We start from the raw sequence: 27942 nt of genomic DNA, 5'->3' as shown, positions 1-27942 counted from the left end.
TCTCTCACACAACCCCTTACCATTTTAGATATGAAACATCTTACCTGGCAGTGCTGTAAATGTGAGGACTTTCTTTGGGTTAGAATGTATCCACATCATGATTAAAACACACAGTTTATTGTTTGGAGACTAAAGAGTTAAGGGGAACCTAAACAGAACCTTTAGGACACTGGCATCACAATGAGATTAATGTGGCTACTCATTTTTGCTACATTAGGAGATTATCTAATCCGGGTGAGGTCTGACGAGCACTACTTGGACCAACGACATCGGGGGAAGTTAGTGGGGAGAGACCAGAGTAAGCGACACGTCTTGCCTGTGATAAAAACACAGGACCTTTAAACAGACATCCTCAGCCATTGGTGGGGGATGCTTTAGAAAGGGGGTGGAGCTAACGGAATGAGAAGTGGGCGGAGGATCCCCACGGGATGAGTGCTTGGGGGTGGAAGATTACAAAATCGGTCATTCGGTGGGAGGTCAACAAGCCGTTAGAGAAGAGAGAAAGCAAGTGCGGGCGGGCAGAGGAGGATGGCACAGACAGGTTAGAGATGCGAGCAGACAGACGGGGCATCCTGGGTGGCCCCTGTGGGCGTGGGGGGGGGGGGGAAGCCCCTTACTTGGGCCTGAAGAAGTCGCCGGCGCCGTCGGTGGGCGGCAGGGTTTGGCGGCAGGCGTGGCCCGAGACCGACAGGGAGGCAGCCTTCTGGTGGCGCAGCCGGACCGAGGCGGAGGAGGCGGTGAGGGCCGTGGCGTACGCAGACGGGCTAGTGGCGCACGCCGACATTTCACTCATGCTGCCCCCCGGAGGAGACAGACGTGAAGTAAAGCAAAGGCCATGGGCAGAGAGAGTTGTTTCTTTTAGTAACGCAGGGTACCAGAGAGAAATAACTGTTTTTTTTTTTTACTTTTAATCAAAAGAGCAGGGACAAAAATATATCTGTCTGACGTATTGTAGTGAATGGGTTTTAATAAAGCAAAGCATCAAGGACAAATATGATCAACTTAAATCTGCACAAGGCAGACAGGAGGAGTAGAGGACAAAAAACAAACAAAAAAAGGTCACATGGCTGGAGAGTTACTCATCCAATAAAACCAGACAGTTTTCTTCAACGGAAGCTTCTCCACCATCAGATATGTGCAACGTGTTGTCCCTCAGGGCAGTTGCCTTGGCCAGGGCAGTTGCCTCAGGGCAGTTGCTTTGGCCATTCTACTTCTCTATTTTTACAATTGGTTCGCCACTTGTCTTACAAGAAGTTGATACATACTATACATGCTGATGATCCTACACTACACGTCAGAACTACAGCCAGTGAGCTCACAGATTCATAATAAGTAGTGGTCTTAAATACATTTAAAACCAAAAGCATTGTATTTGGCTCAAAACCTTCTCTCAGACCTAAACTTCATTGCCTTAAATTTGATTACTGTGGTGACGCAAGTCGCTTCCAAGCCAGAAGACCAATCAAAATCAACTAAAATTCTTAAAACTTGTGTAGTTCAAAGGAAGCTGTGTTGAGAGGATTGCAAACGAGGAGTTGAGAGAGAGAGAGAATGTGATATTCATGACCACCGAGTTCAGATCAAAGCACGATCAAAACTGACCATGACCTCGCAAAATCTGACCGATGGAGAAGGAGTTTAATTTCCAATTTATGAATCGAGCTTAGTTCAAGCCCTCAGATGAAACCTTTAGCTAGAACACCATCTTCAAGGCCAGTATGAACTGTGCATGGTGGCGCATGGTGCTGCCAGGGGCTGCAGTGGATCTGGGTACAGGGGGAGAGATGGGAGGAGTGGGGAGAAGGAAAGATGCAAGAGTGTGTGTTTGAGAGAAAGACAGCATGTGTAGGAGGGGCCTGATGAGTGAGAGAGAGAGAATGAGAGAGTGAGTGTGTGTGTGTGTGTGTGTGTGTGTGTGTGTGTGTGGGAGAGAGAGAAAGAGGGAGTGAGTAAATATAGGTGTGTGTGTGCATGCGTGCTTGTGTGTGTGTGTGTGTGTATGTATTTATTAATGCGCACCAAGAATGGACAATAGGACATAGCCTTTGTGTTCAACCCTCACCTGTTCTCCTTCCCGTTCTGGATGACTGAGTGGCGGTCCGAGGCGTTCCTCTCGCTACACACATACGTGTTCCTCCGCGTCATGCCCCCTGACACAGAGTTACTCTGTGGGGGAGGGGGGCGGGGGGGGGGGAGAGAGAGAGAGTAATATTAAGCTTCCACATCAGCTGTCCATACTGTAGCATCTGGAGCATCAGGCCTCTGACCATGAGAGAGAGAGAGGCGCAGAGAGAGAGAGAGAGGCACAGAGAGAGAGAGAGGAGGCGCAGAGAGAGAGAGGAGGCGCAGAGAGAGAGAGAGGTACAGAGAGAGAGAGGTACAGAGAGAGAGAGAGAGAGAGAGAGAGGTAGAGAGAGAGGTACAGAGAGAGGAGGCGCAGAGAGAGAGAGAGAGAGGAGGCACAGAGAGAGAGAGAGAGAGAGAGAGGTACAGAGAGAGGAGGCGCAGAGAGAGAGAGAGAGAGAGAGACACACACATCGCACAACACTCGCTCACAGCACCATAGAAGCAATGGAGTGGTCGAGTTCTCAGTCAACTCACGTGGTAAAATAAGGGTTCACTAAAAACAATGCAAAGAGAAGATACAGTACTGCAACAAAACAACATGTCGTCCAGGACGTCTTCTCTGAAGAAAAAGCGACACAAGCGTATCTGTGTACTCACGCCAGGGGCGGCAGAGCCCTTCTTTCGGTCGGGGATGTCAGCCTTGTTGGGGTTGTTGGCGTTCCCCAGCAAGGGGCTGGCGGGGGCTCCACCTCGGCCCCCTGAACTAGGCTTCCTGGGCTGGGCGCCGCCCTCCTCCTTCACCTCGCTGTCAGTGGTCTGGCTCCTCTTAGGGTAGCCCGCCGAGGGAATGGACGGACCGGCTGGAGAGGAGAGAGAGAGAGAGAGGGAGAGAGAGAAAGAGAGAGAGAGAGTGTGATTGGGAGTTTTCTTCACTATGTTGATTAGTTCAGCTTGTGGGAAGGTGGACATTGTGGAAGAGAGAGTGAAGACTAATTATGTACACAAATACCATCAAATAAAAGCTGAGACTCTCTAATTTAATCCCACAGTAACTGTTTGATCTAAAATACAAACTTTTGGAATGTAGAGCCGAAAGAAGAAAAAATGCTTCACTGTCCCATTACTTACGCAGGGGACTATATATCTGTTTGACTACACCCCCTGAATCAAGACTCAACAAAAAAATAAAATAATCAAAGCGTGTCTCACCCTGGTCACTGTAACGCCTCTGTTTCTGGGTGGAGGAGATGGACCTCTGGACTTTGAGGTGGGCCGGAGACTGGCCGTTGTTGTGCTCGCTGGTGGGCCGGACCTTGGCCAGAGACAGGTTACTGCTGGAGCTGGAGTCACTGGCCTCCAACTGAGGTGAAACATGAAATACTTTAACAGGCTCAATACTCTGGGCTTGGAAACCAGTTTGGAACGTGACAGCTTCCAGTTTGCATCCCCAGTCAACCTCTAGTCTAGTGGATGCTCTACCACGGTGATCCTAACTTCTGGTCCTGGAGAGCCAATCAGTGTTTGTGTATGTGTGTGCATATAAAGTGGTGACCCCCACCTTGTGTGTGTGCGCTCACCTCATTGGACTTCCTGCCCAGCAACAGGTACATGGTGTGTGTGTGTGTGTGTGTGTGTGTGTGTGTGTGTGTGTGGGTTCACCTCGTTGGACTTTCTGCCCAGCAACAGGTACGTGGCGGTGATCTCGTCATACTTCATCCTGGTCAGCGACTCTGTGATCTCCTCCCGTGAGTAGCCCATCCCCACCATGATGTCTGAGGGGGACCAACAGCACACTGTATAAGAGAGTGTGTGTGTGTGTGTGTGTGTGTGGGAGGGGAGGGGGGGGGGGACACCACAGGGGAAATAGCCACCCCCCAGTACCAAACACACTAGGCTGTGAGTGCACGGTGGTGTCAGCTAGTAAGTGCCACACTCACTGGGTCGTGTCTGTGAGAGTGTGAGAAGTCCATTGGTAGCAAACAAAACGCATGTGAGGAACCAAACACATCAGGCTAAGAGTGTTGAAACATTGGCGGCCAATGTTTGATGCTTACTTCAACCCAATGAACTCAAAGCCTAATACATAATCCAGGAACTGCAGCTGGAAATTCGGGAAATGTACTGTAGCTAACTTTGGTGTGATACATACACTCACCGGCCACTTTATTAGGTACACCTGTTCAACTGCGCGTTAACGCAAATATCTAATCAGTCAATTACATGGCAGCAACTCAATGCATTTAGGCATGTAGACATGGTCAAGACGACCTGCTACAGTTCAAACCGAGCATCAGATGAGTCTAGATTTCTGCTGCGATGTTCAGATGGTAGGGTCAGAATTTGGCATAAACAACATGAAAGCATGGATCAATCCTGCCTTGTATCAACGGTTCAGGCTGGTGGTGGTGGTGTAATGGTGTGGGATATTTTCTTGGCACACTTTGGGCCCCTTAGTACCAATTGAGTACCCCTGAGTACCAATTTTAAAACGCCACAGCCTAACTGAGTACTGTTGCTGACCATGTCCATCCCTTCTGATGGCTACTTCCAGCAGGATAACGCACCATGTCACAAAGCTCACATCATCTCAAACTGGTTTCTTGAACATGACAATGAGTTCACTGTACTCCAATGGCCTCCACAGTCTCCAGATCTCAATCCAATAGAGCACCTTTGGGATGTGGTTGAACGGGAGATTCGCATCATGGATGTGCAGCCGACAAATCTGCAGCAACTGCGTGATGCTATCATGTCAATATGGACCAAAATCTCTGAGGAATGTTTCCAGCACCTTGTTGAATCTATGCCACAAAGAAATAAGGCAGTTCTAAAAGGCAAAATGGGGTCCAACCCAGTACTAGCAAGGTGTACCTAATAAAGTGGCCGGTGAGTGTATGTAGTACATGGCAAGTCATCTTGTTGCATTAAAAGGTGGTAATTGGAGCACTCCATAAGTATTGGAAGAGGAAGCATTTTGTCTTCTTTTAGCTCTAACCGTTTGGATTTGAAATCAAACAATTAGGTCAAATGAGGTCAAAGTAGAGATTCTCAGCTTTAATTCACCTAATTAATAGTTTGATTTAAAATCCAAACTGCTTCCTCTTTCCAGTACTTATGGAGGGCACTGTATTATGTGTCAGGGGAAGGTCTTTCCTACAACCCATCTACACAGTGTACTTTGTGGTGGAAGCAGTTTCTCCAAATGAGTCAGACCAAAACATGCTTATTCACCCATTGACAGTTTGTATTGGGGAGAATAACGCCACCTCAATTGCCTTCCACTGTGTAGACCTGAAAGGATTGGATAGGTTTAATGATACAATTGTAGTAGCTCCAACCCGTTATAGGCCAAGTATTGCTTATACCCTATTGGTTATCCAGTTCTACGCGAGTGTCTAGGGTGGTTGGGTTAGAGCTTGTTTCTGGACAGCGCCAGGGACGTTTCGGTCTACTGTACCTATTCTCTTCTGGTCCGTGATGTCCAGCTCTGGTTCTATGAAGGGCTTCAGCTCATCCTCCTCACAGCCCGCATTGATCCACCGGTCCTTCATGATTTGCTGAGAGAGAGAGAAAGAGAGAGAGAGAGAAACACATATCACCGTCTCTGCTATTTAGGTTCAATCCCCCCTCCCTGTGAGTGAAATGGCACCTCTATCCCAAATCAACCCTTTCCTCCTGTCGCCAAGGGCTATAGGCACTTGTTTTGAACTAGATAGGTTTAAGCAAAATAGCCCTGTAAAGGAAAACTCGCAACACTGCTTACTTGCAATACTTGTTAATACCAAGTCAAGAGACCTTAAAAAATTAAGTAAGCAATGTAGCATGGGGTTTTTATTTAGTTCCATGTTTTTTTCTGCTCCCTGTGCACCTTCAGTTACAATATCAGGTGTGCAGATCCTTTCATTTTCAGAATCGAAATGCCAAAAATGTCCATCAGAGGGCGCAAATTGGAGCAAATCCCATGTTATTGCTTCTACCTGTCCAAATCCTCTCCACTGTACACGAGCGTCGAGGGGCTAGAGGCTAGGGGTGGACTGGGGACTGGGCATGTCGGTCTGTTTATGCTTCAGCCAACTCCATTGTCATTGTCTTGTGTTTGGCAGGGAAAACATGCAGTGTTGGCCAATGCAGAGACAGACTCACACCCAGGCGGTTTGAATGGATCCCCTGGAAGGCTCCACTTGTAGACCACCAAGGCTTAAAAAGGCACAATCTGTACTTTTTGGATTTTGGTAAACAAGGTGTCACTCAAGGTGAAACTTGTTCTTGAGGACTGAGGGGGAGGTTGAGACTGCAGTGTGGGAGTGTTGAGAGCCAGAGCTGGGGTAAATTCATTCTCCATTTCGGTAAATTCAGAAAATTGAATTGATGTTCAGCTCATGAATTGCTGGGAATGACCCACTATTTACACTGCTGATTTGATCAATTCATGAACTGAACTGGAAGATATTTCCTGAGTTTGGGTAGAAATGGAATTGACCCCAGTGCTGGATGTGAGGGGTGTAGAGTGACAGAAGGTGAGGGGTGGCGAAGAGGAGTTTGTGCAGGGTTTCACAAGGTGGTTGGACAAGTTTGTGTGCATGTGCGTGTGTGTGTGTTCTGTATGTGTGCACGCAAAATACAAAATATTTCATCAGATGGCGAGTTCACATAAGGCACAATTTACAAAGTGATTGCACCAGTACAAAGCCTAACCCTGACCTTAACCCTAACCCTAACCTTAACCCTAACCCTAACCTAAACCCTAACCCTAAGCTAGGACTAAAGGACTAAAAGGTCCAATAAAATAAATGATAACAAATAGGAGAATCAAACAAAAGAATCAGCTCAAAGCTTTCGCTTGGCAAATCTCGCCTTTCGTATCAACACAGTGGCCTGGCTGTAGTTTAAACTGTCCCCGCCTGGCCTTCATAGGGTGTGCATGCTGGGGAACAAAGGACACACACGCTTCAGTGGTCACACACTCCCCTTGGCCTTGCTCAGCAGGAGTGGATCTGCATTATGTAAAGTAGAATGAAGTCAGAGTCCGGCCTGATCTCTCTAAGGGTTACGTTTAGGCCTGGGAGGGTGAGCTGATCCCAGATCTGTGCCGAGGGGTGACTACCCCCAAGGACATTCAGGGCTGTAAGGGACAACAGCCATATGGCCAAGTACATGCACAGCCATTAGAGTGAGCATCCAGACAGAACCGTGGTGTTGAGAGATGGGTAGGTGTGTGCGTGTGTGGTGTGCGTGTGAGTGACTGTGAATGAGTGCACACACATTTTCAGGCAGGCAGACAGACAGACAGACCAAGACTGACCAAGACCGATGCGGACAGAGAGAGAGGAGAGAGGGAGTGTGAGGGAGAAGGGGAGTGGCAGGGTGAAGACATAAAGAGTAGTTAAAGCGAGACATATTTACATTTTGGCCTTCCTCCCTCACCTCAAGAGTTCCCCGCTTGGATGGGTTGAGGACGAGGAAGCGCTTGAGGAGGTTCTCGCAGTCGGTGGACATGTAGAAGGGGATGCGGTATTTACCCCGCAGCACACGCTCTCTCAGTTCCTATGGCGGGAGACAGAGACAGAGGGGGAGAGTGAGAGAGAGAGGTTTAGGGTCAGTCAGTGGACATGTAGAGGGGGATACCGTATTTACCCCGCAACATAGCTCCTATGGAGGGATAGAGATTGGACTGCAGCTTACACTAGCTGAAGCTTAAGTGAGTTGGGTCGTCCTTTGACCCTGGGGAAAGCTCTCAAAATGCAGAGGTCCTTTTCTTCAACATAATGTGCCTGTTTGCATGTTGGCTGTCATCTTTCACCAAATAACCTATACAAGACCCCACCCCACACACACACACACACACACCTTTAGGTTCTGTCCGTCGAAGGGTAGTGACCCGCTGACCAGTGTGTAGAGGATGACCCCCAGACTCCAGACGTCGACCTCTGGTCCATCGTACTTCTTGCCCTGGAACAGCTCCGGGGCGGCGTAGGGAGGGGAGCCACAGAAGGTGTCCAGCTTGCTGCCCATGGTGAACTCATTACTGAAGCCAAAGTCTGCTATCTTAATGTTCATGTCTGCATCCAGGAGAAGGTTCTCAGCCTGGGGAGGAGAGAGCAGTGTGCCTTAAAAATAATAGCCTGAGTAGTAATGTAATATGGAGAATGTAATGCATCAAATAATACATTTCTCCAAGTGAAGTGTTTTGAAGTGAAGGGAGGGTAGAGAGGTGCAGGGGGAGGAGAGGACAAGAAGAGAGGGAGAAAGAAAAGAGGTTGGGAAAAGAAGACCAGGGCTGGGAGAAGGAAACGTTGAAACAAAGCGCACTCCTCCCGCCTCTCTTTTGCTCTCTCTTGCCATCTCTCTCTGTGCCTCTCTGTTTCTTCCCTGTCCCCATCTCTCTCTGTGCCTCTCTGTTTCTTCCCTGTCCCCATCTCTCTCTGTGCCTCTCCGTTTCTTCCCCGTCCCCATTTCTCTGTTCCTCCCTCTCTTTTTCTGTCTTCCACTTTCTCTCGCTCTGTTTCTTTGTCTTTCTATCCCTTTTCCTCCTTCTCCCTCCGTCTTGTTCTCATGCATCATTTAGGACGTACTCGTTGAGGAAGTGGGGTACGGAAACAGAGCGTGTAATGTCCTGAGAGCACAACTGTACTGCACGGACGGACGGACGGACGGACACGGACACACGGGAGTATCTTAACACGACCTACGTGGTACATGATGAATCAATGAATCCTTACCTTCAGGTCTCTGTGTACAATTTTTTTCTGATGGCAGTACTGCACAGCGGACACGATCTGTAAAAGGACATGAGCCATACAATCAGAAATTGAAGACGTTTAATAACAAAACAATGCTCATGTGCTTTAAAAAAAAAATATTCTTGGAGCAAAAAAACGTGACGGGGCGGGTTCTTAAGACCAACATATGCCATGATTAGATACAAGGTACAGGGGGGGGGGATATGAGTTCACCCAACTGAGATGGTAAACTCACTCCTCAGGTTCAAATACCCCCCATCCGCACTATTGTAGTGCTAGCTTTTCGACACAGCTGTTTAACATGGGGTGCTTGAGGAGATGTGTGTTGGCAGGTTAGAAGAGCCAGTTCCGGAGTGCAAGGCAGTTCCGGAGTGCAAGGCAACCATTTGCAACAACTTGACGTCTGTCTCAGGTACGCCGACCAGTGTAGGGCACAGCCCCTTCTATATCCATGCATCATTCCAACAACATCAAAGAGAAATGCGTTTCTCAGAACTCCATTAGTTGGACAAAAGGGAGGCGTTTGAGGCTAGCTCAGACACGCATAATGGTGGGGAGGTGTGTGTGGTGTGTGTGTGTGTGTGTGTGTGTGTGTGTGGTGTGTGTGTGTGAGAGAGTGTTTGTCCTGGAGGTTGTTTCCTTCTGTTCAGCAGGGGATGACTGGTACATAACAGGGCATAGCTCTGTCAATTGAATAACTTTTATATAATAATTAATTAATTAATTTTTAAAAAAAACATTCTATCAAATTCATCAAGGTAATATTTTTGTGAATAGTTACCAGATTACTTTGCTGCAGATGTATACAAATGTTTGTGCATGCACACACACACACCCTTGCTGTAAAGTAGGGTCAAATCAATTCACTTCACAGTGCAAGCATTATTTGAAATAATAGTTGTCTTTGGGATGCTGTGCATAGCCAACCACACTAAAAGAAGATCAGTTAAATATTTCAGAAAATGTTTGTGAATGTTTTACTTAAAATTTTACAAAAAAAATGCTCCTGTCAAATGAGAACTACTGTGTATCTTATGTGGGCCATATAGGCCTTTGGGTAGAGTAGGGCAAGATAGGGCCTGGATATCCCTCTCAGGGTTCAGCCCTGCCAAGTTTGCTGGCTTTGAATATGGGGCGTTGGAAGTGTGTGTGTGTGTATATATATATATATATATATATATATATATATATATATATATATATATATATATATATATATGTGTGTGTGTGTGTGTGTGTGTGTGTGTGTGTCAGCCAGCAAGTGAGGCGGAATCATGTGTGTGTGTCAGCCAATCTGGCTGTTAAACAGGGGCATTTGAAGTGTGTGTGTGTTTGTGGGGGGCTGAATCCAGTCCACTGCAGTACCTGTCTAAATTTAGCCCTGGCCTCCTTCTCCTTCATCCTGCCGTGTGCTACGAGGTAGTCGAAGACCTCCCCTGGAGAGAGAGAGACAGAGAGAGAGACACAGAGAGAGAGACACACAGAGAGACAGAGAGAGAGCGATTGTCTGAGGGCACCATTACTTAAACACAGTTAGATATAGCACCACCTTTCGCTGCATAATATAGGCTATTTCAGCAGCCTCGTTTGGGCGACGGTGGTTGCTAAGGCTACAGTATATGCCACATGGCTATGCTATACAACGTACCCTCCTGGGCCCAGTAGTTAGCTTAGCTTCGTAGCTAATGCAGTACTTTATACTCTGGACAAGCTATCCGTACGGCTGCGAGAGAGTAACCATTGAACCTTCGCAACGAAGGACCATACGTGTGCCATTTTCAAATTCAGATCTCTGATTTTGAATAAAAATATCAGTTTACTATTCAGAGATGTAAGCTGTAACTAAAAAAACAAAACATAGCCCATCTTCTACACAACATAAAAACTGGCTGATTCATGTGGACTGTACGAGTAGAAATATGTCACACTACAGAAAATGTAGCAAAATGTATGGTTCTTCGTTTGCAAGGGTTCAAAACGGATTGTAAAACGGGTTGCAAAACGGATGTTTGACAGTCGGTCCTCCGTGTGTGACCAAAGGGAACATGGTTGAACAGAGAACTTTGCTGTTATACAAGTGTTCTGGGTCTGGGTCTGGCAGAGAAATGAAGTTAGTCCCCAACTATGAACTAACCCTAACCCATGGACTAACCCTACCCCATGGACTAACCCTACCCCATGGACTAACCCTACCCCATGGACTGTGTGATGTTGGCTGAAGCCTCTCACCTCCACTGGCGTACTCCATCACCAGGTACAGAGTCTTCTCCGTCTCGATCACCTCAAACAGCTTCACTGTGAAGGGGGAAGAGGGAGAGGAGGGTTTTAGAGGTTTTCAGCAGCCCAGACTCAGCTGCAGTGATGGGTGGCATGTGTGTGTGTGTGTGTTCCCTGGCTCTCGTCACATAAAAGCCCAGCCTGGGGGCCTGAGAGACAGTCTACTGCAGCACAGCAGCTCATCTCATCTCTTCTGCATCAGCCTACGACCGGAGCAGATAACTTGTGTGTGTGTGTGTGTGTGTGTGTGTGTGTGTGTGAGTGTGGGCGTGTGTGTGTGTGCGTGCGCGGCCTGACAAAAACAGACAAGAGATACTGACAGAAACACAGAGACTGATAAGAGACTGGCCAGATCTCCACAGACGGTCAGCCAGACAGACGCAGACAGACAGACGGTCAGCCAGACAGACGCAGACAGACAGACGCAGACAGACAGACGCAGACAGACAGACGGTCAGCCAGACAGACGCAGACAGACAGACGCAGACAGACAGACGGTCAGCCAGACAGACGCAGACAGACAGACGGTCAGCCAGACAGACGCAGACAGACAGACGGTCAGCCAGACAGACGCAGACAGACAGACGGTCAGCCAGACAGACGCAGACAGACAGACGGTCAGCCAGACAGACGCAGACAGACAGACGGTCAGCCAGACAGACGCACTAAAGCAAACGGAGACCACCTAGACGAGCGTGAAAACACTCTCCTACATGTCTTTTGTACATCCTGAATACATTAGACAAATTGCATTGGTGATGGGGCTATTACTGGAGTCCAAGTACAAGGCTTATAGTGCATGCTAAACTGGAACCAGCGCCCTACGGTAGGGCAGAAGCACTCGCTAGCCGTCTGAATCACCTTCCATCTTTGATTGGCCTGGGATGAGCACGCCTCCCCTGTTTTTCACGCCCTCTCTCTCTCTCTAGCCGTCAGTCAGTCTTCATACCAGCGTTTCATCGCCAATGTCTGTCTCACTTGCCGTGTCCCTCTCTTTTTGTGTGTGACTCGCATTATAGCTAGCCCTCCGAATCCACTGCCCTTTCTCCTGGAGAAGGCCAAAGGTAACGCTCACACACACACACACGCACGCACATTTGATGTATGCTCATCAAGAGACAAATAGGCTTCATTTAAACAAGAAATCGATGACAACCTTCAACATCAATGTACAATGCAAGAGTGCACTGAAGTGTAGTAGGCTTCCCATATGTAGGACTACCCTTGAAAAGGACGAGGAGAAGCCCATGTGGACCACACGGTCTCGGTCCCCAAGCGAGTGCCATCTGTGTGACAACACCCCAGGGATCTCTGCTTCAGACCTGGGTTCAAATCCTATTTGAAATCATTTCAAATGTAACAGCCCCAAAAGTACTAATCCTGGCCATCTGGCACTCCAGGTATGCTCAAGCAAACACTCAACGTATTGGAAAGGATTTGAAGTACTACGCTGCTCTGCTAGACCAAACACTGCAGGTTTTACAAGCTTATGCTTGTGAGAGGCTTACTGGACACTGTTTTAAAAAGACAACAATGGACAACTAATCCCTCCCTCTGTAGCGCTCTGTCTCCACCCCTCTCTCTCTGTCTGCCTGTTTCTCTCTCTCACTCACTCTCTGTAGCGCTCTGTCTCCATCCCTCTCTCTCTGTCTGCCTGTTTCTCTCTCTCTCGCTCTCACTCACTGTACCCCTCAGTTCGCCTCTCTGTTTTCTGCACTGTTTCGGTGTCTGTCAGTCCTCCTTTCCTTCACCGTCTCTTTCTCCCTTTCAATGTCTGTCTTGCTGTCTCTTCACCCCACCTTCGCCCTCAAATTCAAATCGCTTCATGGGCATCGCAATTTACCACTGTTGTATCATCCCCCCCCCCCCCCCCCCATCTCCGTCCCTAACCAACTCTCCATCTATCCCTCTCTCATTCCCCTCCTCTCCCTCCATCCCTCTGCGCTGGCCGACCTGGCGCTCGGGGGACAGAGAAAGCGGGAAAGTGGGTCAGCGGAAGAGAGGAAGTCGAGCGTGAGACCAAAAAAAAAATGAGAAAAAGAAAAAGAAAAAGAAACCCGTAGAGTCTCTTGCCTCAGGCCTGAGACGATGGTCAAGGCCACGTTTCGGAGGTGGGGGGGGGGGGTCTTTAAAGAGACGCTACAGGATCAAGTTTTGGCTTATGTTTTGACCAAGGTTCATGATGTAATGTTTTGGGGTTTCTCATTAGACCCCACAGTCATCAGTTTAAGACCAACAAACTTCTGCAAAATAAGCTTTTGCTCCTGGTTGTGGGGAGGTGTGTGTCCCTCTCTGTCCAATCAGGTAATTTCTTGACAATAATCCTGGTTACTATTTCAGATTTTTGGCTCGTGAGCTAGTGGCTAAAATTATACAAACATCCTCTCTTTAAAAGGGTCCAGTATATGTAACATTCAAGCTTCCTAAAAGCTTCCTAATGGTTGTAATGACGATGTTTAATCAGCAGCGATCAGGGAATGAATATTTCATTTATGAACGCTGTTTGGGCCTGAAAAAGTGTTTTCTAAAATGGAGTGTCCTACCTGATTTGCATATAAACATGATGTTACTGCCAGGGGTGTTCTAGGGGTGTGGACTCCACAATTTTTGCCTTTCTGTCTCTGATGGCTGCCTCATCGAATCGTACGTGCATGCAGAAACACAACAGCTAATATCTGAAAACTGCAAGTCAATTTCCAGGGGTTATATTATTATTATTAGGGAGGATGATGTTGTTTGGAACTTCAAACTGAATTTCGCCACGGTGAGCAGAGGTGGCAGATTTCCAACTAACAAACTTACTTCCTTTAGGACAATACAATACGGTAATTTACAAGCAGACCTTTAATCAAAGCAACAAAGACAAAGATTGAACGCGCCCATTCTGAGCAGTTGTACTTAACCGGGGCGTTTCCATGGTGTCCATGGCCTCTCTCTTGGTTTTCCTGAAAAGGCTAACTAATGTGCAGGAACGTTGTGGGGGTCCATACGAGGGGGATAGGGATAAAGATAGCCCCAGGCAGAAGTAGAGGGGGGTATTATCAAAGTCATTAAATGAGAATGAAAGAGGTTGAGAGATACGTGGGCGAGAGGACGCTATGGAGATTAGCATCCTGATTAGCAGCATTTCACAGCCTCTTATGCCCACAAGATGTATTGTTCTGCTGCTCTTTTTTGTAAATTTGTTATTTTTGTTAATACTTTGCTATTTTGTCGATTTCTTGTCAATATTTGCTATTTGTTTTTTTTATGTCCACGCACCAACCTCACCAGGTCAAATGTGCAAATATACTGATTCTGATATGTTGACCCACTTGTGTCATATTCACTCACAAGCTGAATCTAACACACACTATGTTGCTTCTGTTATCACATGCACACACTTTAAATTCCCTCTTTCCCTCTCTCCTCCCTCTGGAAAACTCATTCACAAACTCACTCTAATATGCACTGTACACACACACACACAGACAATGACGCACATGAACAGAAATAAAACAAAATAAAAAGACAGATCTGTACTGCAATGGAAGTAAGACACACACTCACAGACATCGAAATACATTTGCTATTACACAGTATGTGTGTGGGTCTGCCTGACAATGAGTAGGAATATTCTGCCCAAAAGTGATTCAGAGGATTGTTCCGGGGAAAACATAATTTCCTCCCTCCCTCACAATCCATGTTCAGGAATTCCCCTGTCTTTTCCCAAACTGTTCCCATTCACACACACACACACACACAGCAACCCTTTTTCCCAGGGCACAAAAGCCAGTCTGTGCCATTCTTTGTTTGTGTGTGTGTGTGTGTGTGTGTGTGTGTACAGAACGTGTGGGGGGGATGGGAATGTGACAGTCACCCACCCAGAAAGGAGGGCAGAGAGCTAGGAAACATTCGGACAGGGAAAGAATTCAAATCATTCAGGAAATGAACTGAAATTCAATTTGTGTAATGCCAAAAATATCCTTGTGGAAAGAAGGAGGTCTATTTCTAGTTTGTCAATGCCATCTCAATCCACTGACACACAGTTTATTTGACTAAGCAGTGAGACGTATCGGACAGTCGGTAGTCTTCCGAGCACTTACCAATGTTTGGATGGTTTAGAATCTTCATTATTCTGACTTCCCTGAAGAGCTGAAGAGACAGAGAGAAAAACAGTTCAGAATGACAGTGAGTTAACAGAGCCCTCCATAAATATTGGAAAGAGGAAGCATTGTGTCTTCTTTTGGCTCTCCCAGACACTAGATATTCCCAATAGTTTGGATTTAAAGTAGAAATTCTCAGTTATAATTCATTGTTTTCTTTTTTCTGATCAGTTTCGCCATTTAGAAATGACAACCCTTTTATACATATTCCCCCTATTTCAGGGTGACCTGAATAGTCCCGGAAATTTGGCTTGACAGGTGTTTATGGTTAGTGTGTAAGTCGTGTGTAAGTCGTGTGTAAGTCGATAAACACATACTGTACACCGCGTTTGAAAATAACCAGTCTACCTCCATCCCCCGAAACAGTGCTCACACCAGTGGAGGCTGGTGGCAGTCACAATGAGCCCGTCCTCCGATTTCTACCTCCACTGGTATGCACGCACGCCCACACACACACACACACCACATGAAAGCCAGAGAGAGAGAGAGAGAGAAAAAGAGAGACTCCCAGACTATGACTTCCTAGGGAACTCGCCTTTTCTTCCTACTCCCTGTTTTCCTTCCCTCCCTCCCTCCCTCCCTCTCCATCCTTTCCCTCCCCCAACCCTCTCGCCTCATGAATGAAAAAGCAAGACAGAGTGTAAGTAAGTGACTCTAGTCCCCACCCACTGTGACGTGATTGGCCCGGCCCCTCCGGGCTCAGACGACCTTTTAACCCACCATGTCTCGTGAGTGCCTTGGGATGTAGACAATCTGATTGGATGACTGTCAGCGGCAGCTAAATCACCCAGGACTGTAGGGACTCCCCTGGAATTCCCCCATTCCTTCATCACTTCCGCATTCTCTCTTTCACTCCCTCACTTCCCCTTACTGCCCTCCCTCCCCTACAGTACCACCCTAGTTAGCTCTCGCCCCTTCTCCCCCCCCCCCCTCTCTCTCTCCCATCTTCAATCCTACTCTCACCCTCTCGTCTCCCCTCAGTGGCCTGAAATGTGTTTATTACCACAAAGCATTACGTTTACTGCAAATCCAGCACATGCAATGCAATTTCCACACCATCCCTCGTGTGAAGAATAGTGTCGTGATACGAGTATGTTTGCCACCGGCAGGGACTGGGGAGTTTGTCAGGATCAAGAGAAAATTATGAAATTCGCTGAGTTGAGTGACAGTCTAAATTAACACTGTGTAATTTATTCCGATGCAAATCAGAAGCCCTGATTCCCAAATCACATGAACTATCATCCTGGCATTCAGATGGACTCAATTCAACTTAATTAGTGTTAATTAAATGAAATGGAGACAGATTATTAATATTACAGGATGCTTTGTTATTAACTATACAGCATCAATCCTTCTTATTGTAACTGCATCACAACAAAGGCCTCAACACACACTGTAAAGGCTCATTGACTCCCTATAAAGGCTCATTGACTCCCTATAAAGGCTCATTGACTCCCTATAAAGGCTAAATGACTCCCTGGTCTTTCTCTCCGAGTCTTTGTCTGTCTCTACACGTGACTTTGTCTGTCTCTACATGTGACTTTGTCTGCCTCTACACGTGACTTTGTCTGCCTCTACATGTGACTTTGTCTGTCTCTACACGTGACTTTGTCTGTCTCTACACGTGACTTTGTCTGTCTCTACACGTGACTTTGTCTGCCTCTACATGTGACTTTGTCTGCCTCTACACGTGACTTTGTCTGCCTCTACACGTGACTTTGTCTGTCTCTACACGTGACTTTGCCCTTCTTCCATATCTCTGAGCCATCTCCCCCTAACTCAAATCACTAGTATTTCCTTCCTCCACCTCTTGATTTCCTGCAATCTCTTCAGGTAGGTGTCAATGGAGGTACCTACAGTAGCACTTAGCACTATGACTCATACAGTCTGGCGTATGCGCGAGCACCACGTGCCTCATGTTTGACTCCTGAGTGTTGGGGGGAGTTGGCTGGGTCTCTCAGAGTGCTCTGACTCCTCTCTCTGAGCTCAGAATAGCTGTGACACAAACAATCCTCGTCATAGGTACATACGTCTGTACGCACACACACTTAGAGAGTACTGGTGATCCATCTCTGAAGCCTTTATTTAACTCACTTTCATGTGATTTCCATTCTCTACAGCTTTCGCTTCCTTTAAACAGACAGTTAAGTGTTTCTCGCGTCAAAAGAAATAATTATGGAAAGGAAGAATTGCCTCCTAGGAAACAAGTGCAGAAGATGACTGTGACATCAGCCCACATTGCTGGCAAATTTGGTCACCCCCCCCCCCAACTATAATGTAATTCACTGTGCCAAGTTTGCCCCTATGTGTTCCCCAAAAACGGATCCTAACGAAAAAGTATTTGATTCATTATGCTGGGCAAGCTCAAACAAGCGCACGTACAGCATTTGAAAGAAAAAGTATCCCATTTCAACCCAGGTCTGATGTACAGGCCAGGCTAGCCACAGCTAGCCTCCATCGGCTAGTATGCTACCCTTCTTGTTTCTCAAAATAAATTCTCTCACCAAACACACAGTACCACACGGCATACTCTGCAGCGGTACAGTAGCCAAGGGGAATGGCAGGGGGCTTGTGACGCTGGCGTCCGGTTTCCAAACACACGAGCCAGGGAGTAAAAGGCTAAATTTAGCCCGCTAACCCCCGGACAGTGACTTTGAACATGAAAGGTGACGACCCCATCTTCTCCTCAACACTCTGTCTAACCCCGCACCAAAGGCTTGAGGGACGTTGGGGGGGGGTCTAAATGTTGAGAGAGAGACGGCCACCTCGAATATCATGTTTTTCCACTGGAAAATGACAGACGGACGGACTGACCCCTTACGAACGGCTGGCTGGCTGACTGACTGATTAGTGAGTCATTTATGGACAGGCTTATTTACTGACTGGTTTGCTAACAGATGGATGGAAGAACTGACCCACAGACTTACTGGATTCCTAGTCTGGTCCACTTAGATGAGAAAGTGGCTATTTGCGCCCCAAATCCAGAGCTTCCAACCAGTGGCGTGTAAACCTAGTGAGCTCCTCCCCTCATACTGAGTAAGTGGACCTGCTCCGCTTGAGTTATTTTATTGAACTTCTGAGTTACTGACTGACCGGTTTGAGGACTCACTCAGTGACATATTATATGATTATAGAACGTCTTATTTGCAATGTTTGGGAGGTACAGTTGTTTCACTGACCTCAGGCGAATGTACCCATTGGAAGTCGCTCCGGATAAGAGCATCTGTTTAATTCATCAAATGTAAATGTACTGCATAACAGGACAAAAACAACAGACTGACTGACTGCCTTCAAAAGGTATACAGCGTCTTCCGCCTTTCCTTTCTCAGCACTGACCTAAAAGGAGGGGATAAAAGAAAGCAAAGATGGCCTTTTCCACCAGATCCTTTTCACTCCTCTCAACTACGGGGAGAGGAAACCACTTGAGACTCTGGAGACGCTCCACCAGAGGCAGAGATCACAGGAGGAAGGAGGGGATGGGATCTAACCGTCAGCACTAATCACGGCAGCTTTAATTACAGACAGAGACCCTCCCTCGCAGATGGGCGGAAAGCAGCCAGACGCACACACACACAGTTTTTCGATTTCCAGACAACAGACAGCACCTTTGAGAGTGTGTGTGTGTTCTGTTTTAACACTCAGCAAAATCTGCTGTCTCTGCTGGAAAAACAACCTCCCTTCAGGAAAAGTTTCTCTTGTTTTATGTCATTTTATGTTATGACTAGATAGTTTACACTGGCCAGGTTTTACCACTTGAGCAGGAGATGTTTAGTTACATTGTTTTTATGCTGTCTGTGACCAATTTCTCTTGACCAATGAATGGATCACAGCGCAGAAGTAGACGGATGATAGATGCAACTCTAAATATGCAACCTGTATTCGCTGCATTCAAAAATAGGATTCTGTGTACAAACATCATTGCAAAAGTCATAATGCCACTTTACAGCAATCTCTCCCCTACCTTTCATTAAGTAATAATATCGTCACCCCTTTTGAATTTGTCTGCCCATGACAAAAGTAAATGTCACCCCTCCCCCCCCCCAGTCCTTCACCCAACAGTGTTACGGATTTCTTACCAGGGCCATTTCTCAGGTCAAAATAGGGGTAAATACCACACCTTTGAGAAACAGCTTGAAAAAAGAGGAAAATGTAGGCTTGTTTCAAAATGTAGACTTATATATATATAAATATATACAATATACCACTGTGCAAAGAACATTCAAAAGATAGGAAAATTAGAATTCGGACTGGAGCGGGCCTTTAAACGGCAGCTCATCTGTGTGAGTGAGGGGGATCAGGCATGGCAGGGTTCATTATCTGGCAGCCAAAGAGGGGAAGAGTGGTCACTATGCTGAGGGTTCCTGGGAAAGGGATTGGGCCAGAGAGAAGAAGAGAGGGGGTGTGTGGAGGGGGTAAGTTCCAATCAATATGATTTGGACGGTGTGTGTGTACGCGCATGGAGAGGGCTCTCTCTCTCTCTTCAAACAGTGATATCTATGCTTTAACAGCTCTGTCGCCAGTCCAGGTTAGGTCTGTTGGGATGCTGTAGGCCACACAACTACCAGCACAGACACAAACATCGTTCTCTCTATCTAGGATATATACACGCACGCACATGCTGCAGGAGTGTTCATTCTGGCTGTGCTGCTGTGAGCACCTGGGGAAATTACATCTTACATCTTTACTGTAATAAAGATTTTATGAAGCATCTGAACATTCCGCCCACACTGGGTTTTGGAGGCATGACGACGCACCATCCTAGAGTGTGTGTGTGTGTGTGTGTGTGTGTGTGTGTTCGTGCGCATGGCTGGCTTCTTTCCCCTTGAATCAGTACACTGACATTTGCCAGAAATTCTATACTTTTTTATAATCTGCCTATTTGATTTTTCCCGTTGCGTCTGTGTATTTTTCTAAACAACACCTGCCTCTCAACTGCCAGGAGCAGTGAGGCCTCAGCTGTGTGCTGCCTTCGGCTGTTGAGCGGCGCAAAGATAAAATGATAGCAATTTTTGTAAGGCACCTTTAGAGGATAAAATAAGGTTATTACTGATTAGAATGATGACATATGAAGATAAAAACAGGAGAACTAGTCTATTAGTTTCAGACGGATCGAGCCAGAAATGTTCCACTAACAGTAGAAAAGGTAAATGATTCAAGAACATCGTTGGGACTAAAGTACAGCCATGTTTAGAATGAGGTATCAATCAAATACTCACTACAAATGAAGCACTTTCATACTGTCTGGGAAGGAAGGAAGAGGTGTGTGTGTGTGTGTGTGCGCTGTGATCTCGAGCAGAGGCAGCTTTCTGTTTTTCACCATGAATAAACACAGTGCCATCTCTCTGAGAGGAAAGTCCTGCATAATTCACTCCAGTCCTGTGAATCCACACACACACACACACACTCACAGCCTTCACAAACACAAACAGACACACAAAAGAGAGCAGGTTTCTACGAGGGCAGTCCCACGGAGTCAACCTCACACACTGTCAGGCACTACGCTACCTGCTACTCAACAAATCTCGCTGGTGGCACTAGAAAGACCATTGCCGCCTGTCTGATCACAACGATCAGTTTCCATGTCTGATCCGTCATATCAGAGGTACCACAGACGTTCATTGTGTGTATATGCTTGCACACAAGTCACTCAAGATATTATCCTGAAAGGTGTGTGCTAAAATGAGACGGGCCGGAAAGACAGAAAACACACACACACACACACGGGAGCAGAGGTATCCCAGGGGAGCAGCCAGGACACAGGGCTAGCCTGCAGGTTAAATGGGTTCTGCCATCAACAGTGGCTGCTCTCTGGGGGAGAACACACTCAGCAGGCCCCGATAGGCATTAGCCACCCTTCCTTGGCTCTGGTGGGTGGGGCGCGCACACTCACACACACCGAGTGACAGACCGACACAAAGAAAGCCCACACGTGCTTTAACACACTGCATCTGGCTGCACAATAAAAAGGATATGTTGTATACTGTAAGTGGGTCATACAGTCTTATAGGTCATGAATACAAACAACACCACAAGCTAAATACCACTCACCCACCCTCATTGGACCTGGACCACAGGGCTGCAACAAAGGCTGTCTACTAATAGCCACCGTCAAGCCCTTTGTTTTAGTGTTGTCAACCTGGGACTCAGGGAGGGGCCAGTAGGTGAGTGGGATGCTGTGATGGATGGCCTGTACAGGGGCTGGAGGTGGCTGGAGGCGGGGGGGTCATAGGCCCCAAGCCACGCCTTGAACCGGTGGAGGCTAGACAATGGGGTTGGTTTGTGAGGAACGTGGAGTTGTAGGTCTGAGAGACGTATTTGCACAGAAACACAGCTGAAAAGTTCAAAGCACACACAATACGGTTAGCACGGAGGGATCTGTCGGCTGGCCTGATATGCCAATGGCCCACTTTCCTCTCTCCACCCCAGTTAATTTGTTTGCTTCTCTTGCTTTCTTACTGCACGTGCCTCCCTGTTTTTCACATACATGGATGTGCGCACGCACACCGGCTTTTCTCCTTACTTCTCTACTTGTACACGCGCACACAGACACACACAGACCTGCCAGCCACAGTGTTTCCTGCCCTCTTGTACGAGTCAGGTCTAGTTAGCGGGTCTGCGGAGCGGGTGTTTTACAGCCCGGTGCTCCCCACTGCTTCCTTTCTGAGCCAGCCGGCTGAGACGGCATGCCTCCGCTGTTGCCATGACGGCGCACTCGAGGAGTAACCCCTTCAGGTGAGTGTAGTGTGCACAAAGCCTGACAATGTATCCAGGGCCCAAAAGACAGAAGGACAGGCAAGAGTGAGTGAGAGAGAGAGAGAGAGAGAGAATGCTGATAGAAAAAGAGAGAAGAGGAAGGACAGGGAGAGAGAAGGGGAGGAATGGAGGAAGAGGAATGTTAGGAGTAAGAAGGGTAAAAAAGCAGGAGAGAGAGAGAAGGGGAGAAAAAGAGGAGAGAGAGACGGGGAGGAAGGAATAAGAAGAGAGAAGAACAGAAGAAAGAAAAAGAAATTAGGACAATGTAGGAACGGTAACAATTCTCTCTCTCTTTCTCTCTCTCTCTGAATTAGGTGAAAACCTGGTCTAAGAGGTCTCCAGTGTGGCTCCGGTCTGCCGTGATCAAAGCCATTTACAGTATCTACATTCACACAGACACACAAACACCAGCCACCGCTTGAAGCATCGTCCAACAACTTTAAACACTCACCAAAAATAGAAAGATGAAAAACAGACGTGTTCACACACTGTAACATTTTGACAGCACACAAAAAAAAGAACACTTGTCAAACCAGACTATCACTTCAAATATCACTATTATCTCCTGGATGTGGTACAATGAGAGGCTTTGAAACAAACATTACGTGACACTGGCTTCCTTTTTTTTCTGTTCTGCACTGTCAATAGGGATCATAGACAGAATTGGATAACTGTCTTGAGCTGTAGCTGTCATGAGGGAGGCCAATGAGACGTCAGAAACAGTGAGAAAAAACTGTCAACTGTTGGTGTCAGTCTGTGTTAGTATTTTTGTATAATTGTCTCAGTCATCCCTATTGTTTGTGTTGCCATTGTAGAAATACAAAATGCAAAAAAATGTAATCAGAAAAAAGGTTACGACTAATGGTTTGACACGCACGTCATAACTCAGCTCAACTAAACTAGCTTGACTACGAGACGCAAGATAATGTTTTGTCAACCAAGACAGAAACTTGTCATGCAACGACAAAGACAGTATATGGTTGGGTAGAAGTGTTGTCGGTGTTTGACAGGCGAAGTTGTTGTTTGTGCACAGTAGCGGAGGCCCTTAATACCCCCCCCCCACCCCACCCCACTCTGAGGCTCAGGGAGATTAACACATCCTCCCCTGGCCCAAGGCAATTATGCCTGCAGTCAGCAGCTGCAGCCTGACCTCACGCACACTGTTATGCCACTGGCTCACCGTTAGCATGCCCTGCTCCTCATGGGTCGGACATACAGTCATTTATGGACACGACTGTGCTCTTCATCTGCGCCGCTTGCCCATTATGCGCAAGATCTCAAAAAGCGTTTGACTGTCGAGAACATCGGATGAAGAGTGCTGCTTTGCTTCTATGAAAAAAATAACGACAAACGGTATCAAAATGGTGCTCCTTGAAAGCAAGGTGAGAGCAAAACTGTGTTGTGGCCTGAGTAGAAAAAATGTGAAACAATAAGTCTGCAACAAAGATCCCTGTGCTGATCCCGCCCAATTCAGGCCCAGTGATTGTATGTGACGGAAAATGGGGAAATGTTTAGATTGATATCTCGATCTCAAAATTGCAATGTAATACATTTCTCATCCCTTTTTGGTGGTTATTATATGCATACAAGTCTCCAAATAACATAATTACAAGGCAATCAGGCAATTGACTTGCCAGACCCTTTAAACATATACAGTTGGCTGTGGGCCAAGGCCTCACCACAACAAGGTTACAGCTGCCAGTGCACTACATGTTCTGTGGAAGAGGATGCACCACCACAACGTGTATGCTAAACCAGACCAGTGGGAAGATGCCCTATGAGGTGGAGCCAACATGAGACATGCTTCCACCCGTGACCCAATTTCCAGCACCCAGGACGCACTGCAGGAAATAAACAGTCTCTGAAGCACACTTCACTCATAGGAGGAACCTATGACCTAACTAAGAGACAGCCGGTTGGTTTGCTAATTCAGTATGTTAGCACAACTTCATGGGACAATAGTGCTAAAGTCAAGTTAATAAACGTATTTATTAAAAGGTATACTCCGAGATATGACGCATGACCATTAAGGCTATCTGGTGTGGAACTTCATTTGAGTTTGAGCCTTAGTTTCTGCATGCTGGTGTTGTATTGCTTTACCTCTCCTATTTGAAGTGGCCTACACTGGGAGGGAATAATAATGTCCTAGGGAAATATGACCAGCGACACCTACAGTCCAGCACAGGGAGGAACGGCCAAAGCAAGAGAATGTCCCTTGAGTGGGTTAACAATATAATAAAGGGTGAAAGGAAAAAGAACGCCAGAAGAGCCACCAAGTTATCTGGATATTGTATTCCTCCGTCTCCCCATTTTAACTTGTGGGTGGGTGGCGGAGGGTTATAGACATCTCCCCCTGAACCCCTCGCTTGGGGCCATCCCAGGCTATGGATGATAAACGGACCAGGCAATGCTGGGTGACATCACTTCACAAACACGGCTGGGGAGGAAGGAAGCAGGCTGGCTCGGTGTGGGTGTGGAGGCGTGTCAGAGTAATTGCCTGGTGAGGTTGCCTCTCTGCCTCGGGTCATCGAGGGTGTTGCTGTTGGAGATTAAACCCCACACACAGACACACACATACCCTCCCACCCCCACCACCTTTGCATATGTCCAAGACCTTCCAGGGTCAAATACCTGAACATGTACTACTGCTCAGCCAAGCCGACACAAAAACACAACCGTACTGGAGCATTCCCATTACTGCGCTGACTAATGAAATGGCCTCTAAAGCTGTGGTGGTAAAGGGAGGACATGTGCAGTGTTTTTGGGTCACAAAAAAGGGTGAAGGGCAGTTAAAACAGAGGGACCAGGATTAATTTACTTGTCCACAAAATAACACAGTGCACTGCATTTAAGTGGAGGAAGAAAAAAAAAAAAGGAAAAAGTATACTGAACCACAAAAACAAAACCTCACTCCTGGAGCAAGAAAAACAGGAAAGGAAATGTTCCAGTAACCTCTGATGGAAGCGTGTGTCGGGAATTCTAGAGACCAGGAGGGTCCGGCCGAGAGTTCAGCACCTTCCGTGGATTCAGACTACCCCCTCGCCCCTCGCAGCCAACACAATGACGACATCTGGGGGAGCAGACATCAGCTGAGACAAACGATGCCCTGCAGCAACCTTCACATGGGAAAAGGGCGCAGCGCCTCATGACTCTTACCACAGTGAAAGTCTGCAGCATGTTGACATCACCACCTGACCCAGAATGAAATACTGCAAAGAGATGACTAACTGATCAAATTGAATTTGATGAAATTGAGGCTGGGAGAGTGACAGAGTGCCTCAAAATATTCTAGGACCAAGACACGACTGTCTCCTTTCCTCCTATAGCACATGTTGTGGTGGAATTTTCCAGCCGATAGGAGACTTGCAACTGCACACTGTGATACACTGCGATATCTCCAGAGGATATCGGCAAAAAAAAACACCAGGAAATGGAGTAACTGTGGGGATACAACCAATCACAGCATCTTACAAGACTCCTTGGATGAGGGGTTTGTGAATCTAAAGAGTGTGGATGTCATACCATGCGTTCCATTGAATAAAGAAAAATCAGGGAACTCATTTCTAGAAAAGGAGGTGTAAAAAGACTCTGGCTTCTTACCCTATAATCTTGTGAAAGCCTCCTGATGTTAACCCCAGAAAAGAGAGCAAGACACAAAAGCCAGACAACTCCCTCAGATGTTATGTGACCTCAAGTGGAGTCCAGACAATAGCTGCACAGATGAGTAAATACATGGAGCAGCGCAGATGTGTCTGAAACAGGCCCTCTGCTGGGTGATGTCAATGATTAGGTCACTGTCACATGGGACTGGCCAACATACCGGATGACCACCAGACAACCCTGACTGTTCCGTACGCATTCCTGAAATATCATTGGTGGCAGGCCCAGTCCCTTGCAAAGCCGTCACTCACCTGTTTGTGGGTTACACCAAAAAAAAAAAAAAGACCTCAGTGTACCTGTTCATCCGATCTGCTTCCATAAAGGGGTGATTGAGTCACAAGCTCTTGTCATGCATCAAGGGAGACTAAGGAACATTATTCTATAAAAAAACAGAGTAACAGAGTTTCCGGGGTTGGACAAAAATGCACTCAGGGCTGGTTTCCCGGACACAGATTAAACTCAATACTAGACTAAAAGGTGTCTTCAATTAACATTATCTATTGAAAGTGTGATTTAGTCCAGGACTAGGCTAAATCTGTGTATGGGAAACCGCCCTTTCTTTGAGTATCTGAGTATCTTTTTGTTTTATTCAATGATTCACCTAAAAAAGTTCAAAAGTAAGGTCAACAGGATGCTTAGGAGGCTCTCCACTATTCCTGTGAAACTCCACAAAGATGGCTAAGATGTTACACTTAATGATCAGGGGCTTGCATTGTATCCATGCTTTGCGGCTTGCAAAAATTAAGTCTGGTAGAAAAAGATGATTGAAATCAGATGCAAGACAAACACTGCTGTTTTCTGCAAAGCTGTCAAACTATGCCTTCCCCCATCCCTTCCACCTCCGCACAGACACACCCTGTGGTCAACAGAGCTCATGACGCACAGGTAAGGATGATGTCATCACACCTTTAGTAGACCCCTAAGTGTTGAGGTCATTTTATGAGTATCCTTCAGACTCTCCATCGCCTGTATCCAAGTCCCAAGTGCCTGACCCAGGTCTAAATAAAAAAAAAAACGACTCACTTCTATAAGGACACACACACACCTCCCACCTTCACAAATTACATAAGAGGAGGTCACACCAACGCAATCAAAAATAGCTGCAGCGAGAGTCAGTGAGCAAACTGATGAGCATGAGGGAGGTGGGGGTTAGGGATAAAAAAAAAAAAAAAAAAAGAAGAATAAAAAAAAAAAAAAAAAAGGAGAAACAAATAGTGTTCCAATCTATACAGAGGTGCCCATTGTCTGAATGAGGCCCTGAGAAGTGTGGGTAGTGTATTTTAATGTTGTGAAATAAAAGAGACTACTTTGTAATTGGCTTTACTCTAAACTGCAATGCACTTGGACAAGCATTGTTTTGCACTTCCGAACATAATCCATCTTCAATCCAGGTCATCATTGAGCAGCCATTTTTAATCCACACTTCTAAAGCAAAAGCTTTTTGCCTAATGCAGAAATGTTCAAAGACGTCATGAGAGTGAAAGGTCTGACAATGAATGTTTCTAAGCTCATGAGACCCCATTACATGGTTCCTATTGGTTGTTTTTATTGCGGGTTTCGGCATCAAACCCTTTTACCACAGAGCATTTGTTATCCATGTTTATTTCCGTAAATGGAAATCAAGTCTTTCAAACATTGTCAGAGAGGATAGATACATAAACATATGGTATAGGTCGTCATAGTGACAGTAACTTGTCAAACAGAGCGAGAAGAAGCCTTCTCAGGACACTCAGCGACAGTGACTGAAAGCTGGTCCCAGACAACTGCGATGGCCCGCGTCCCCATCTGCCTCCTGCTCCATACACGGCACAGTCAAGCAGACACGTCAGACGCCCACTGGCGGCTCGGTTACGCAACCGAGCAGTGCCGGCAGGATCCTGCTTATGCAACCGGCAAACGCTTCCTCGCTCAACCTCACTTCTACTGACAGATGGAGCCAAACAGCTCCAATCCAGAGGAGCGGAGTTCAAGCTCCCCAATCACCTAGCCTTCAGGAATAACACACACATCTGGGAAAATGTTCAGACAACAGTCTTACATCAGACAGCGTAGTGACCAGTCATGAAAGTAAGGTGGTGATTATCGAACGGACAAAGCATGGTTTTGTGTTTTGGGGTACGAAGGCAATGCGAGTCATTGTATGCCAATATACAATGTGAACTGCTTTGTCAGTCTAGTCTACAAGTCTGGTCTTGCAGAAGTAATTAGATCTACAGGACTGCATTGGGGCACAGGCCTTAGGTGATTGATGCAACGCAGAGGAGGCAGAAACAGATTGGCAACGCTTAGTGTACAGTACA

At 46.7% G+C, this 27942-nt stretch overlaps 1 protein-coding gene across 2 annotated transcripts in view; it reads right to left on the bottom strand.

Annotated features, from left to right (window-relative positions):
- LOC310818254 (MAP/microtubule affinity-regulating kinase 3-like) overlaps nucleotides 1–27942 on the bottom strand; it is a 43766-nt gene that overhangs the window by 7390 nt on the left and 8434 nt on the right. Inside the window, exons 4-14 of one of the 2 annotated variants that reach the window (XM_083689108.1) lie at nucleotides 15170–15218; nucleotides 11037–11102; nucleotides 10173–10243; nucleotides 8787–8843; nucleotides 7915–8151; nucleotides 7471–7611; nucleotides 5525–5624; nucleotides 3727–3839; nucleotides 3277–3427; nucleotides 2725–2927; nucleotides 2063–2166 (exon numbers count right to left, since the gene is read on the bottom strand). In XM_083689108.1, coding sequence (XP_083545234.1) covers nucleotides 2063–2166; nucleotides 2725–2927; nucleotides 3277–3427; nucleotides 3727–3839; nucleotides 5525–5624; nucleotides 7471–7611; nucleotides 7915–8151; nucleotides 8787–8843; nucleotides 10173–10243; nucleotides 11037–11102; nucleotides 15170–15218 — 1292 coding nt within the window. The remainder of the gene's footprint in view (nucleotides 1–2062; nucleotides 2167–2724; nucleotides 2928–3276; nucleotides 3428–3726; nucleotides 3840–5524; nucleotides 5625–7470; nucleotides 7612–7914; nucleotides 8152–8786; nucleotides 8844–10172; nucleotides 10244–11036; nucleotides 11103–15169; nucleotides 15219–27942) is intronic. The other variant, XM_083689109.1, reaches the window with a different exon arrangement.

Source organism: Argentina silus, assembly GCF_951799395.1.
Source record: "Argentina silus genome assembly, chromosome: 17".
Classification (NCBI taxonomy): domain Eukaryota; kingdom Metazoa; phylum Chordata; class Actinopteri; order Argentiniformes; family Argentinidae; genus Argentina; species Argentina silus.
Note: the sequence above shows the minus strand (reverse complement) of the source record. Positions and strands in the feature narration are given on the sequence as shown.